Source organism: Chiloscyllium plagiosum, unplaced genomic scaffold (assembly GCF_037043375.1).
Source record: "Chiloscyllium plagiosum isolate Xiang-an unplaced genomic scaffold, Cpla_swu_hap1 HiC_scaffold_3, whole genome shotgun sequence".
Classification (NCBI taxonomy): Eukaryota; Metazoa; Chordata; class Chondrichthyes; order Orectolobiformes; family Hemiscylliidae; genus Chiloscyllium; species Chiloscyllium plagiosum.
In genome coordinates, this window is record NW_028270141.1 from 99067488 (window position 1) to 99081464 (window position 13977).

Sequence of the window (13977 nt, forward strand, 5' to 3'; positions counted from 1 at the left end):
CTCAATCATCACCCTAATCTACCATCTTAAGCATTTACAATAGAGTGGCATTAGTGTGTACCATCTACAACAATTCAAAGGTTTCTTCAAAATGACCTTTCTTTAAACCCATGACCTCCACTACCTAAAAGTTAAAGGTAGCAAACATATGGGCACGCCACTTTCAACAAGTTCCCCTGCAAGACATACACCATTCTGATTTGAAACTATATACGTTGCAGCTTGTACATAAGTCATTCCCAAACTCTCAGAGTCCTGAGTTAACAGCACTTATACTGCACACTGTTCAACAATGATGTGGAGGTGCCAGTAATGGACTGGGGAGGACAAAGTTAAAAATCAGACAACACCAAATTAAGGTTGAACAGGTTTATTTGGAAGTACTAGCTTTCAGACCACTGCTTGATGAAGAACTTGTTGAACTATAACCTGGTGTTGTCTGATTTTTAACACAGTTTAACTAGGCAGTGAAACATAACACCGTCAGGGTCAATGACAGGTGAACAAGAAATATTAACCTTATCCAGCAGCAACACTGTGATCCTGCAAATGTATAAACAGAGAAACTGGTAAACGAGATCTTCTTCTATTATAAGAAAACTGAGTTGCATTGGTTATGACAACATGCTTTATATCAAAAAATGACTTTGGAATTGGGGAGTTGGGAACACAATTTTTTTAATGTAAGATCAAAGCCCTATTTTAAAGGGTTGAGTCACAGTCAAAGATGACTGCACGTTTGTATGACTGCATTGCAAAAAACCTTGAAATGAATACAATCTCTCTGACTGCTGCTCTGAACAATGGCCTTGATAGGGATTGAATGGGGGAGGCATCATCAATCCCATAACCACAGTATCCAGGCAATCACTTGGGAACTCAAATGGTGGAAACAAACCAGGATGCACTTCGACAATGGGGCACTGACTGTGTCAAGAAGAGACATCATTTCAACATGTAAATTAGACAATTAGAATGCACTAGCCGTGGCCTTATTTGAGTCATTGGGAGAAAGATCTGGAGACCTCTGGAGAGAGGTCATATGATAAGCCAACTATCACTGTGTATAAACACTAGTTTTCTCTGCACAACTGGACACAGAAGGAACAAGTCCCTGAGTACATTTCTTATCTCCATCTCTCCACCCAACTTCCAAATTTTCAAACTCCGTGAACTAGTGTTTACAACTCAGGAGCCACTGAAATGCACTTTAAAAAATAAACTCAGCTTCAGATGTCTCTGAAAAAATAGATAAGTTGTCTGCATCTTTAAACCACCTCAACATGAAAAACAGAAGGCTCACCAAATCAACACAGCAGAACCATTGAATTCAGCCTGAGGACAGTCAAATAGACAGTCAAATCTTTAAGTATCATATACTCCCTCAATTTTACTGGACTCAATTTAATCTGTCCTCTCCTATCTGTAATCTATGTGTGCCTATGTGTGCATGTGAAAGTCAGAGCATTTATAAAGTTAGTTTATTTAGTCAAAGTTAAATCCAATAAAATTACTAGCTTCTGTTTATAAAAAAACTCAAGAAACCGGTCTAATTGTGTACTTTATGATCACCTCACGTGCACAGTTAAACACACATTGAATTGGCAAGCATGTCCTTTCAAAAATCTTGATGTGCTCAAATGAGAAGGGAAGCCTGTGATGTCACAGCAAAGTTTTAAAAAAATCACACGACACCAGGTTATAGTCCAAGAGGTTTATTTGGAAGCACTAGCTTTCGGAGTGCTGCTCCTTCATCAGGTGGTTGTGGAATAGGACCATAAGACACAGAATTTATAGCAAAAGATTACAGTGTCATGCAAGTAAAATGCTATATTTAACAAACCTTGATTGTTGTTAAGTCTTTCATCTTTTAGAATGGGTTACAGGCTTTGGTTCATTAATACTGAAAAATGTGTTGCTGGAAAAGCGCAGCAGGTCAGGCAGCATCCAAGGAGCAGGAGAATCGATGTTTCGGACATAAGCCCTTCTTCAGGAATGAGGAAGATGTGCCAAGCAGGCCAAGATAAAAGGTAGGGAGGAGGGACTTGGGGGAGGGGCGTTGGGAATGCGATAGGTGGAAAGAGGTTAAGGTGAGGGTGATAGGCCGGAGAGGGGGTGGGGGCGGAGAGGTCGGGAAGAAGATTGCAGGTCAAGAAGATGGTGCTGAGTCCAAGGGTTGGGACTGAGACAAGGTGGGGGGAGGGGAAATGAGGAAGCTGGAGAAATCTGCATTTATCCCTTGTGGTTGGAGGGTTCCTAGGCGGAAGATGAGGCGCTCTTCTTCCAGGTGTCATGTTGCCATGGTCTGGCGATGGAGGAGGCCAAGGACCTGCATGTCCTTGGTGGAGTGGGAGGGGGAGTTAAAGGGTTCAGCCATAGGGCGGTTGGGTTGGTTGGTGCGGGTGTCCCAGAAGTGTTCTCTGAAACGTTCCACAAGTAGGCGGCCTGTCTCCACAATGTAGAGGAGGCCACATCGGGTGCAGTGGATGCAGTAAATGATGTGTGTGGAGGTGTAGGTGAATTTGTGATGGATATAGAAGGATCCCTTGGGGCCTTGGAGGCAAGTGAGGGGGAGGTGTGGGCGCAAGTTTTGCATTTCTTGCGGTTGCAGGGGAAGGTGCCGGGAGTGGAGGTTGGGTTGGTGGGGGGTGTGGACCTGACGAGGGAGTTGCGGAGGGAGTGGTCTATCCGGAACGCTGATAGGGGAGGGGAGGGAAATATATCCTATGTGGTGGGGTCTGTTTTGAGGTGGTGGAAAAGACGAAGGATGATATGATGTATCTGGAAGTTGGTGGGGTGGTAGGCGAGGACCAGTGGGGTTCTGTCCTGGTGACGACTGGAGGGGCGGGGTTCAAGGGTGGAGGAGCGGAAAGTGGAGGAGATGTGGTGGACAGCATCGTCAACTACGTCTGAGGGGAAATTGCGGTCTTTGAAGAAGGAGGCCATCTGGGTTGTTCGGTATTGGAATTGGTCCTCCTGGGAGCAGATGCGGCGGAGGCGAAGGAATTGGGAATATGGGATGGTGTTTTTACAGGGGGCAGGGTGGGAGGAGGTGTAATCTAGGTAGCTGTGGGAGTCGGTCGGTTTATAGTAAATGTCCGTGTTGAGTCGGTCATCCGAGATAGAAATAGAGAGGTCTAGGAAGGGGAGGGAGGAGTCTGAGACGGTCCAGGTAAATTTGAGGGCGGGGTGGAAGGTGTTAGTAAAATGGATGAACTGTTCAACCTCCTCATGGGAGCATGAGGTAGCGCCGATACAGTCATCGATGTAGCGGAGGAAAAGATGGGGGGTGGTGTCAGTGTAGCTGCTGAAGATGGACTGTTCCACATATCCGACGAAGAGGCAGGCATAGCTGGGGCCCATGCGGGTGCCCATGACTACTCCTTTGGTTTGGAGGAAGTGGGAGAATTGGAAAGAGAAGTTGTTCAGAGTGAGGACCAGTTCAGTCAGTCGAAGGAGGGTGTCAGTGGGAGGGTACTGGTTGAGTCAGCAGGAAAGGAAGAAGCGGAGGGCTTTGAGGCCTTTGTGATGGGGAATGGAGATGTATAGGAACTGGATGTCCAATGTGAAGATAAGGCGTTGGGGGCCGGGGAAGCGAAATTCATGGAGGAGGTGGAGGGCGTGGGTGGTGTCCTGAATGTAGGTGGGGAGTTCTTAGACTAAGGGGGACAGGACTGTGTCGAGGTATGCAGAGATGAGTTCGGTGGGGCAGGCTGAGACAATGGGTCAGCCGGGGCAGTCAGGTTTGTGGATTTTGGGCAGGAGGTAGAAACGGGCAGTGCGGGGTTGTGGGACTATGAGGTTGGAGGCGGTGGATGGGAGATCCCCTGAGGTGATGAGGTTATGGATAAATTCCAGAACTGGGATAATTAATAATTACATATTAATGAACCGAAACCTGTGAAGCATTCTAAAAGATGAAAGACTTACAACAATCGAGGTTTGTTAAATATATAATTTTACTTGCATGACACTGGAATCTTTTGCTATAAAGTCTGTATATTTTGGTCCTACTCCAAAACTACCTGATAAATGAGCAGCACTCTGAAAGCTAGTGCTGCCAAATAAACTTGTTGGACTATAACGTGGTGTTGTGTGATTTTAACTTTGTCCAACATAGGCTCCTCCACATCATGTCACAGCAAAGGCAGTCATCCAGACGCCCATGAATTTAGATCCCATGTGGCCACTAATAGAAATTAAAATCATTAATTAGTTCTGTTAATTAATAACAATAAATAGAATTGAAAGCTGGTTTCAGTAATGGTCTTATGAAAGTGTTGTCACAAAAACTCATCTATTTCACAAATACCTTCAGGGAGAGAATTCTGTACTTGGTCTGACTAACATTTAACTCCAGACATACAGTCATTGAGATGTACCACACGGAATCAGACCCTTCGGTCCAACCCATCCATGCCGACCAGATATCCCAACCCAATCTAGTCCCACCTGCCGGCATCCGGCCCATATCCCTCCAAACCCTTCCTATTCATATACCCATGCAAATGCCTTTTAAATGTTGCAATTGTACCAGCCTCCACCACATCCTCTGGCAGCTCATTCCATACATGTACCACCGTCTGTGTGAAAAAGTTGCCCTTAGTTCTCTTTTATATCTTTCCCCTCTCACCCTAAACTTATGCCCTCTAGTTCTGGACTCCCCCACCCCAGGGAAAATACTTTCTCTATTTATCCTATCCATGCCCCTCATAATTTTGTAAATCTCTAAAAGGTCACCCATCAGCCTTCGATGCTCCAGGGAAAACAGCCCCAGCCTATTCAGTCTCTCCCTATAGCTCAAATCCTCCAACCCTGGCAACATCCTTATCTTTCTCTAACAAGGGCTGTGAGCCTAAGAAATGCTGTCCTTGTGAATGGTGCCCACATTCTATGTTTTTTTTGTTCAAAGGCTCAACTGTACCATTTTCGAATATAAACTTCTGACAAATAGGAGTTGTGAAAGAGAGAAACCATTCCACCTCATTCCCATCTGATTGTAACACTGTAAGATTGTAAATTCTGAGAGTCACTCCACAGGAAATGTCAACTCTGACTTCTCTCCACAGATGCTGCCAAATCTGCTGAGCTTTTTCAGCAATTTCAGTTTTTGTTTCTGATTTTAAGATGATCTGAATGTGTCCTTGGGTTTGCCGGTTAATGATGACCTTTGCCTGACTCAGACAGCGTCTGTCCTCCCTCACCACACACCCACACACCACCCCGCCCACAAACATCACACACACACGCACAAACCGCTCTGTGTGACTGCAGATTGGACACACTGGGTAGGCGTATGCCCAGTTTTAGTTGCTGGTAAAGTTTAAAAAAAACACTGAATTACCAACAAAACCGCGGCCCTGGGTTAGTGACTGAAACCCTACTTCTCCTTATTTTGCTGAGCTGAGCAGAGAAAACCCCGGATAAGCCGAGGGTGAGCAGTTGCTGGGAAATAACGGTGGAAATGAAAACAGAAAGTGAAATCTCCTTCATGTTGACGCCTATATTGCACCGAGAAAAATCGGGATATGTCTCTTTGAAGTCGGCTGGACGGGATGTTTCGGACTGGATTCCTACCCTTAGCCTTATCTCTATGCCTGTGCTGTGTGTCCTGGAACAGACTGCAGGTCTCCGCCACGGAATCGAGTGAGAACATTCTGAATGCAAGTTAGTGAACTGCATTGATGACTTGTTTCGCTTTGGGGTCGTGTTCTGACCACCGTATGAAGGGTTGCGCGGTCCTGCCTTGTGCACTGACAGATTTTCTGTGATGATAATTAACACTCCACAGGGTTCAGTGTTGGGACCGCGACTGTTTCCAGAATAACTAAGGAGGCGAATGTACTGTGGCCACATTTGCAGAGGACACAAAGTTAGGTGGAAAGGCAGTTTGCGAGTCTTGGGTACTCCTTGCCACAGAGAGGTGTGGGGGATGTCTTTGTGTATAATTAATGCTGAGATAAAAAGATTCTTGATCATTCAGGGAAAGGGCAGGAAACTGGATTTGAGGATTAGCCATGATCTTATTGAGTGATGAGGCACAGAGATTAATGGCGTCTTGTTCCCTTTCTCATGTTCTTATAGTCTAACCAGTTACAAATAAAGCAAACAGTCACTGTGATGCTGGGTCAGAGCAAATATCCCCTTCATTTTTAAAGACAGTTTCATTTGTTACGCAATAGTCAGTGGCTCCCAACATGCAGAGCCTCAGTACACTGCACTTAGGGAGCTTGTGAGAATGGGAATTTTCTGGTATGTCTTGGTGAATGTAACTCAAGCTGCTTTTTTTTTGATGAATTTAAAGAAGAACTTTGAAAACCATAAAACAATGAACATAAACACAGTCAGGAGCTAGGATTATAGGGAAGGCAATGGCCAGTGGTATTGTTGCTATGCTGTTAATCCAGAGAACTAGGTAATGCTCTGCAGACCTAAGTTTGACTACCATCATGGCACAAAAGTCTAATGATCGCTGTAAAAGCCCACCTGGTTCACAGATGCCATCCTTACCTGTTCTGGCTGATGTAAATCCAGACTCACATCAATGTGGTTGACTTTTAACTGCCCTCTGGGGCAATTAGGAATGGGCTATAAATACTGACCTAGCCAGCATCGTGAATGAAGAAAAACTACTGCAAGGAGTAACTCACTTCTTGACTTGCAAAGCCTGGCCATCATCTGCAAGGCACAAATCAGGAGTATGATGGGTTCGTTCTCTCCTGCCTGGATTAGTGCAGCTCCAACAACATTTAAGAAGCTTGACACCATCAAGGACAACACCACATCCATTCCCTCCACCACTGATGCTCAGTCGCAGCAGAGTGTACTAACTCCAAAATGCATTGCAGAAATTCAAGAAAGATCCTTAGGTAGCACCTTCCAGGCTCACAGCCACTACCATCTAGAAGGACATGGGCAGCAGATAATGGGATCACAACCACCTGCAAGTTCCCCTCCAAACCACTCAACATCCTGACTTGGAGAAATACTGTCACTGGGTCAAAATCCTCCCTAAGGGCAGGCAGGCAGCTCACCACTAACTTCTGAAAGGCAGCTAAGGATAGGCAATAAATGCTGGTGCAACCAGCGATGCCTATGCCCAATGAGTGAATTAAAAAATCATCAATAAAAAACAAATGCTGGAGAAACTCACCAGAACTGTCATTATCTGTGAAGTGAGGGTTAACATCTCAAGTTCAATATGACTCTGCTTCAAATGCTCTGCAAAACCTGTTCTCAAGCGCTGTTCTGTCAACGATATCTAACTGTCTATCAGTTGTATGTGATTGCCTGACTGCTGCTACTTCCTATTAGCTGGAATCTGAGTCAGCATTTTAAGTTGATTTTAAAAAGATGTAAAGGTAAAATTGCCATAATACTTACAGACATAGGGCTGCTGTCTCATTTAGAAAGAGACTGGTAGTAGTTTAGCCTTAGGATCACCACACCTCAGGCATTGGGAGAAGGAGAGTCTGTCATGGTACCTCAGCAAGTGCAGGAACTGAACCCACATTGTTGTCATCACTCTAATCGCAAACCTAACTGGTGCTATCACAATGGGCTGAATGGTCTCCTTTTGCAGTCTAATAATTCTATGATTGTGTGAATGTGTTCAGTAGAAATTAATGTTTAGAATGAAAGTAAGTCTGAACATTGAAAGGCAGGTGTTCATAATAAATGAAGATACAACAGAAAAAGCCAGCAGATCTGGCAGTATCTGTGAAGAGATATCCAGTGGCCCTTCTTCAGAACCCAAAGCATTAGGTCTACTTCTGCTCCACAGATGCTGTTGGATCTGCTGAGTTTTTCCAGCAATTTCTGCTTTTGTTTCTGACATACAGCACCTGCAGTTCTTTTGGTTTTTAGGCAATATGTGGGAGTTTTGTGAACAGACTGTCCTAAGCAAGCATATCTGTAACCTTTGCATTATGAAAAAGAACCATGATATCAAACAATTTCACTGTGCACTTATAAGGACAAATCCAAGAACACCAATGCATGATTTGGCATATTTGAAAAGCTGACCTGATAAGTTCAACATGAAAAACTTTGAAAGCATGTCTCCCTTCATTGAGTTCTGCACTGCCAAGCAACATCTGCAGTTGTGAACTCTGTCCCTTGAATCTCTCTATCTCAAAGTCATTGAGCTGGAATTCAACTTGGATGCAATCCAATAGGAAGAGATTCAGGATGTATGTCAGAAACAAAAACAGAAATTGCTGGGAAAACTCAACAGATCCAACAGCATCTGTGGAGCAGAAGTAGACCTAATGTTTTGGGTCATACACAGATTAAGGGAAACTGCTGTGAGATAGAAAACAAAGTTCTGCAGAAACTGCAATGAGAAGGAAACTTGTCAGGGACATCAAAATTAATAAGAAGAAATTTTATAGTTACATAATGGGAAGTGGGTGGTCGGGAGTGATGTTGGTCACGAAAGACTGAAAGTGGGGATATTGTCAATGACTATCGGAAAATGGCAGACATGTTGAATAATTACTTTGCCTCAGTATTTGTAGTAGACAAGGAGGAGAGCTTGCTGGAAGTTTTGAGGAAGTAATAGTGGACTGGGAACAGGAAATGAAGAAAATAACATTGGTAATGAGGAGATTGATGGAATCCCAAATCTCTGGGACCTGACAGTTTCTAACCAAAGGTGTTAAAGGAAGTAGGGGAGCACTTTGTAGACAGCCTAACTATAATCTTTCAGAGTTTCCCAAATTCATGGGTCGTCCTCTAGATTGGAAAATTGCATATTGTCACTTTGCTTTTTACTGAGGGTGAAAGAGGAAAGCCAAAGAATTACAGACCAGTCAGCCTAACGTTTGTGGTGAGGAAATTGTTGGAGTCTATAATCAAAGGTTGGGTAACTTGAAATTTTTTAGTTAATCGGGGAGAGCCAGCATGGACTCCTATCAGGTAGGTCAAGCTGACAAACCTCGTTGAATCTTTTGAAGAGAGTCCCCAGGACCTGATGGAACCTATCCCAGAATGCTGAGGGAGGAAGGTAAGGATGGATATATTTATATGTATATCCAACTTTGCTAATGACACAATGTTAGGCGGCATTGTAGACAGTATAGATGATAGCATAAAATGACAAAGAGACATTGATAGATTAGGCAAATGGCCAAAACTGTGGCAAATAGAGTTCAGTGAAGTTTTCCATTTAGGACTGACAAAGGATAGATTCAGGGTACTTTCTAGATTGTATGAAGCTAAATACAGTGGCTGTCCAAAGAGACTTGGGGGTTCAGGGGAAATGGATCTTAAAAATGTCATGAACAAGTGCAGAAAATAATCAAGGAAGCTAATGGTATGCTGGCTTTTACTTCTAGAGAAGTGGAGTACTAGAATATAGAAGTAATGTTGCAGTTATACAAAACTCTGATTAGACCTCACTTGGAGAACTGTGAGTGGATTCCAACACCACACATTTGGAAGAATATATTGGTAGGTTTACAAGAATGATACCTGGATTTCAGTGGTTATGAGGAGGGATTACATAAATTAGGCTTTTTTTCTCTAGAGTTTAGAAGGATAAGGGGTAATCTGATCTTCAAGATATTCACAAGAAAAGACAGGTAGACAAAGATAAGCTGTTTCATAGGTTTTGTATTCTATAACTAGGGGGCATAGTCTGAGAATTAGGGCCACACTATACAGGAGAGATTTTAAGAAGCACTTTGACACACAAAGGGAAGTAGAAGTTTGGAACATTCATTTGCAAATGGCACTGGATGCAGGATCACTTATTAAATTTGGATTTGAGATAAATAAATTTTTGTGAAGAAAAGATCTTAAGGGATATAGGCCAAAACATGCATATGGAATAAGGCCACAGATCAGCCGCAATCTCAGTAAACAGTGGAACAGGCTCAAGGGGCTGAATGGCCTACCCGTATTCCTGTGCTGATGTTATCCAACTGGTACAATGTAGTTGTTAACTGTGAGGATTAGACAGTTAGGTAAAAACAAGGACTGCAGATGCTGGAAACCAGATTCTAGTTTAGAGTGGTGCTGGAAAAGCACAGCAGTTCAGGCAGCATCCGAGTAGCAGTAAAATCGACATTTCGGGCAAAAGCAGGATACAGGCAGAGACCCTGAGGGATACAGGCAGAGACCCTGAAGGATGGAGAGATAAATGAAAGGAGGGTGGGGGTGGGGAGAAAGTAGCATAGAGTACAATAGGTGAGTGGGGGAGGGGATGAAGGTGATAGGTCGTGGGGGGAGGGTGGAGTGGATAGGTGGAAAAGAAGGTAGGCAGGTAGGACAAGTCATGAGGACAGTGCTGAGCTGGAAGTTTGGAACTAGGGTGAGGTGGAGGAAGGGGAAATGAGGAAACTGGTGAAGTCCACATTGATGCCCTGGGGTTGAAGTGTTCCGAGGCAGAAGATGAGGCGTTCTTCCTCCAGGCGTCTGGTGGTGAGGGAGCGGCGGTAAAGGAGGCCCAGGACCTCCATGTCCTCGGCTGAGTAGGAGGGGGAGTTGAAATGTTGGGCCACAGGGAGGTGTGGTTGATTGGTGCGGGTGTCCCAGAGATGTTCCCTAAAGCGCTCTGCTAGGAGGCGTCCAGTCTCCCCAATTTAGAGGAGACCGCATCGGGAGCAATGGATACAATAAATGATATTGGTCGATGTGCAGGTAAAACTTTGATGGATGTGGAAGGCTCCTTTAGGGCTTGGATGGATGTGAGGGAGGAGGTGTGGGCGCAGGTTTTGCAATTCCTGTGGTGGCAGGGGAAGGTGCCAGGACGGGAGGGTGGGTTGTAGGGGGGCGTGGACCTGACCAGGTTGTCACGGTGGTCTTTGCGGAAGGCGGAAAGGAGTGGGGAGGGAAATATATCCCTGGTGGTGGGGTCTGTTTGGAGGTGGCGGAAATGTCGGCGGATGATTTGGTTTATGTGAAGGTTGGTAGGGTGGAAGATGAGCACCAGGGGCATTCTGTCCTTCTTACGTTTGGAGGGGTGGGGTCTGAGGGCAGAGGTGCGGGATGTGGACTAGATACTTTGGAGGGCATCCTTAACCACGTGGGAAGGGAAATTGCGGTCTCTAAAGAAGGAGGCCATCTGGTGGTGTTCTGTGGTGGAACTGGTCCTCCTGGGAGCAGATACGGTGGAGGCGGAGGAATTGGGAATACGGGATGGCATTTTTGCAAGAGATAGGGTGGGAAGAGGTGTAATCCAGATAGCTGTGGGAGTCATTGGGTTTGTAAAAAATGTCGGTGTCAAGTCGGTCGTCATGAATGGAGATGGAGAGGTCCAGGAAGGGGAGGGAGGTGTCAGAGATGGTCCAGGTAAATTTAAGGTCAGGGTGGAATGTGTTGGTAAAGTTGATGAATTGCTCGATCTCCTTGCGGGAGCACGAGGTGTCGCCAATGCAGTCATCAAAGTAGCAGAGGAAGAGGTGGGGAGTGGTGCCGGTGTAATTACGGAAGATGGACTGTTCTACGTAGCCAACAAAGAGACAGGCATAGCTGGGGCCCATACGGGTGCCATGGCTAACCCTTTGATCTGGAGGAAGTGGAAGAATTCGAAGGAGAAATTGTTAAGGGTGAGGACCAGTTCGGCCAAACGAATGAGAGTGTCGGTGGAAGGGTACTGTTGGGGACGTCGGGAGAGGAAGAAACGGAGGGCTTGGAGGAACTGCTCATGGCGGATGGAGGTGTAGAGGGATTGGATATCCATTGTGAAAATGAGGTGTTGGGGGCCGGGGAAACGGAAGTCTTGGAGGAGGTGGAGGGCGTGGGTGGTTTCTCGAACGTATGTGGGGATTTCCTGGACTAGGGGGGATAGGACAGTGTTGAGGTAGGTAGAAATGCATTCAGTGGGGCAGGAGCATGCTGAGACAATAGGCCGGCCAGGGTGGTCAGGCTTGTGGATCTTGGGAAGGAGGTAGAACCGGGCAGTGCGGGGTTCCCAGACTATGAGGTTGGAAGCTGTGGGTGGCAGATCTCCTGAGGTGATGAGATTCTGTATGGTCTGGGAGATGATGGTTTGGTGATGGGGTGTGGAGTCATGGTCAAGGGGGCGGTAAGAAGAGTTGTCCTCGAGTTGGCGTTTGGCTTCAGCAGTTTAGAGGTCAGTGCGCCAGACTACCACTGCGCCCCCTTTATCTGCTGGCTTGGTGGTGAGGTCAGGATTGAAGCAAAGGGATTGGAGGGCTGCGCGTTGTGAGGGTGAGAGGTTGGAGTGGGAGAGGGGGGTAGACAGGTTGAGGCGGTTAATGTCCTGGCAGCAGTTGGAAATGAAGAGGTTGAAGGCGGGTAATAGGCCAGCACGGGGTGTCTAGGTGGATGCAGTGTGTTGGAGCGGGAAAAGGGGTCCTCGGAAGATGGGCAGGAGTCCTGATTGTGAAAGTAAGCTTGGAGGCGGCGGAAGAAGTGTTCGACGTCACGGTGTGTATTAAATTCATTGATGCATGGATGGAGGGGAATGAAGGTGAGTCCTTTGCTGAGGACTGATCGTTCATCCTCAGTGAGGGGGAGGTCTGGAGGGATGGTGAAAACCCGACAGGGCTGGGAGCTGGGATCTGGTGTAGGTGTGGAGCTGGGAGTCGGGGCGGGGCCGGTAACTGGAGTGGGTGTGGTGGTGGGGGAGTGGGGGTGGAGTTATGAGCAAGGATCGTATTCCCCTCAGGATTCTGGGGGGGGGGCGGGGATGGTGACAGTGGGATCTGTGGGGGGCGTGTCAGCAGAATGCAGGTGAGTGGCGTTGATGGGGGTTGAAGTGGTGGCAAACACGGCAGTAGGGGAGGCGGACGTCACTAAGCGTGAGACATCAGCAATGATGTGAGGGGTGGAAGTGATCTCACGTGTGGTGCATGTGGAATTGTGAGGGGTGGAAGTGGCTGCGGAAGCGGCTATGTTGGGGGCGGAAGTGACATCATCAATCAGCGTGGGGGTTGGTGGCTGCACCAGCCGCATGGCTAATGGCATCTGAGCAGTTCCAGAGGCCGGGGGAAGGCAACCAGAACTGAACCATGTCACTTTGAAACATAAGGCTATCCAAAGGAAGGAGAGTGAGAAGATGCTTTATGAGGTGGTTGGGGATTCAATAATTTGGAAGATAGATAGCAGTCTTTTTATGCATACCTGTCTGATGTCATGGCAAGGAGTATTTTGAATTGTTTTGTTGAGATACCGGACAATGAGGTGAAGAATCCAGCTTTTGTAATCCATGTTGGAATCAACAACACAATAAATTGTAGGCAAGACGCTCCTGTTAGGTGTACCAGGAATTAAGAATTAAATTAAAGAACAGGCTCTTACAGTACAGCACAGAAACAAGCCCTTTGGCCCACCAATTTGGGGATTATAATCTTTGATTATTGCCCAAAACACATGCAAATTGGTGTAGGATAAACAGATTAGATAGGATATCATGTGATCATTGTGGGCAAGAGGTATTACATGTCCTAGGATGGTGACAACTGTACTGGCAAAAATAGGAATTTTGCTGGTGAGATAGACTCCACCAGAACCAGCTGGAACCTGCAGGAAAGGATAGCTATGGCAAACACAAGAGCTTTAAACTATTGAATGAATGAGAGATTTGTGTGGGATATCTGGAATGGAAACGATAACATTAAATAGTTTAAAAACAAGTGAAAGTGAAGAGAATTTAGTAACCATCAGAAATTGTGATTTACATAATACAGGTTTTTTATTAGATTAGATTAGATTACTTACAGTGTGGAAACAGGCCCTTCGGTCCAACAAGTCCACACCGACCCACCGAAGCACACCAACCCAGACCCATACCCCTACATTTACCCCTATACCTAACACTACGGGCAATTTAGCATGGCCAATTCACCCAACCTGCACATCTTTGGACTGTGGGAGGAAACCGGAGCATCCGGAGGAAACCCACACAGACACGGGGAGAATGTGCAAACTCCACACAGTCAGTCGCCTGAGGCGGGAAATGAACCCTGGTCTCTAAAGCAAGAACTAAAAGCTAAAATGTTATTAAGC

At 45.9% G+C, this 13977-nt stretch overlaps 1 protein-coding gene across 2 annotated transcripts in view; it reads left to right on the top strand.

Moving 5' to 3' along the window:
* The window catches only part of LOC122547290 (interferon gamma receptor 1), a 90738-nt gene that overhangs the window by 24056 nt on the left and 52705 nt on the right, over positions 1 to 13977 (top strand). The window contains exon 1 of one of the 2 annotated variants that reach the window (XM_087981788.1): positions 5287 to 5667. The exons of the other annotated variant lie outside the window; for it this stretch is intronic. Coding sequence (XP_087837914.1) covers positions 5556 to 5667 — 112 coding nt within the window. The 5' untranslated portion in view covers positions 5287 to 5555. Of the gene's footprint in view, positions 1 to 5286; positions 5668 to 13977 lie in introns of those variants that run through there. 2 annotated transcript variants of the gene reach the window in all.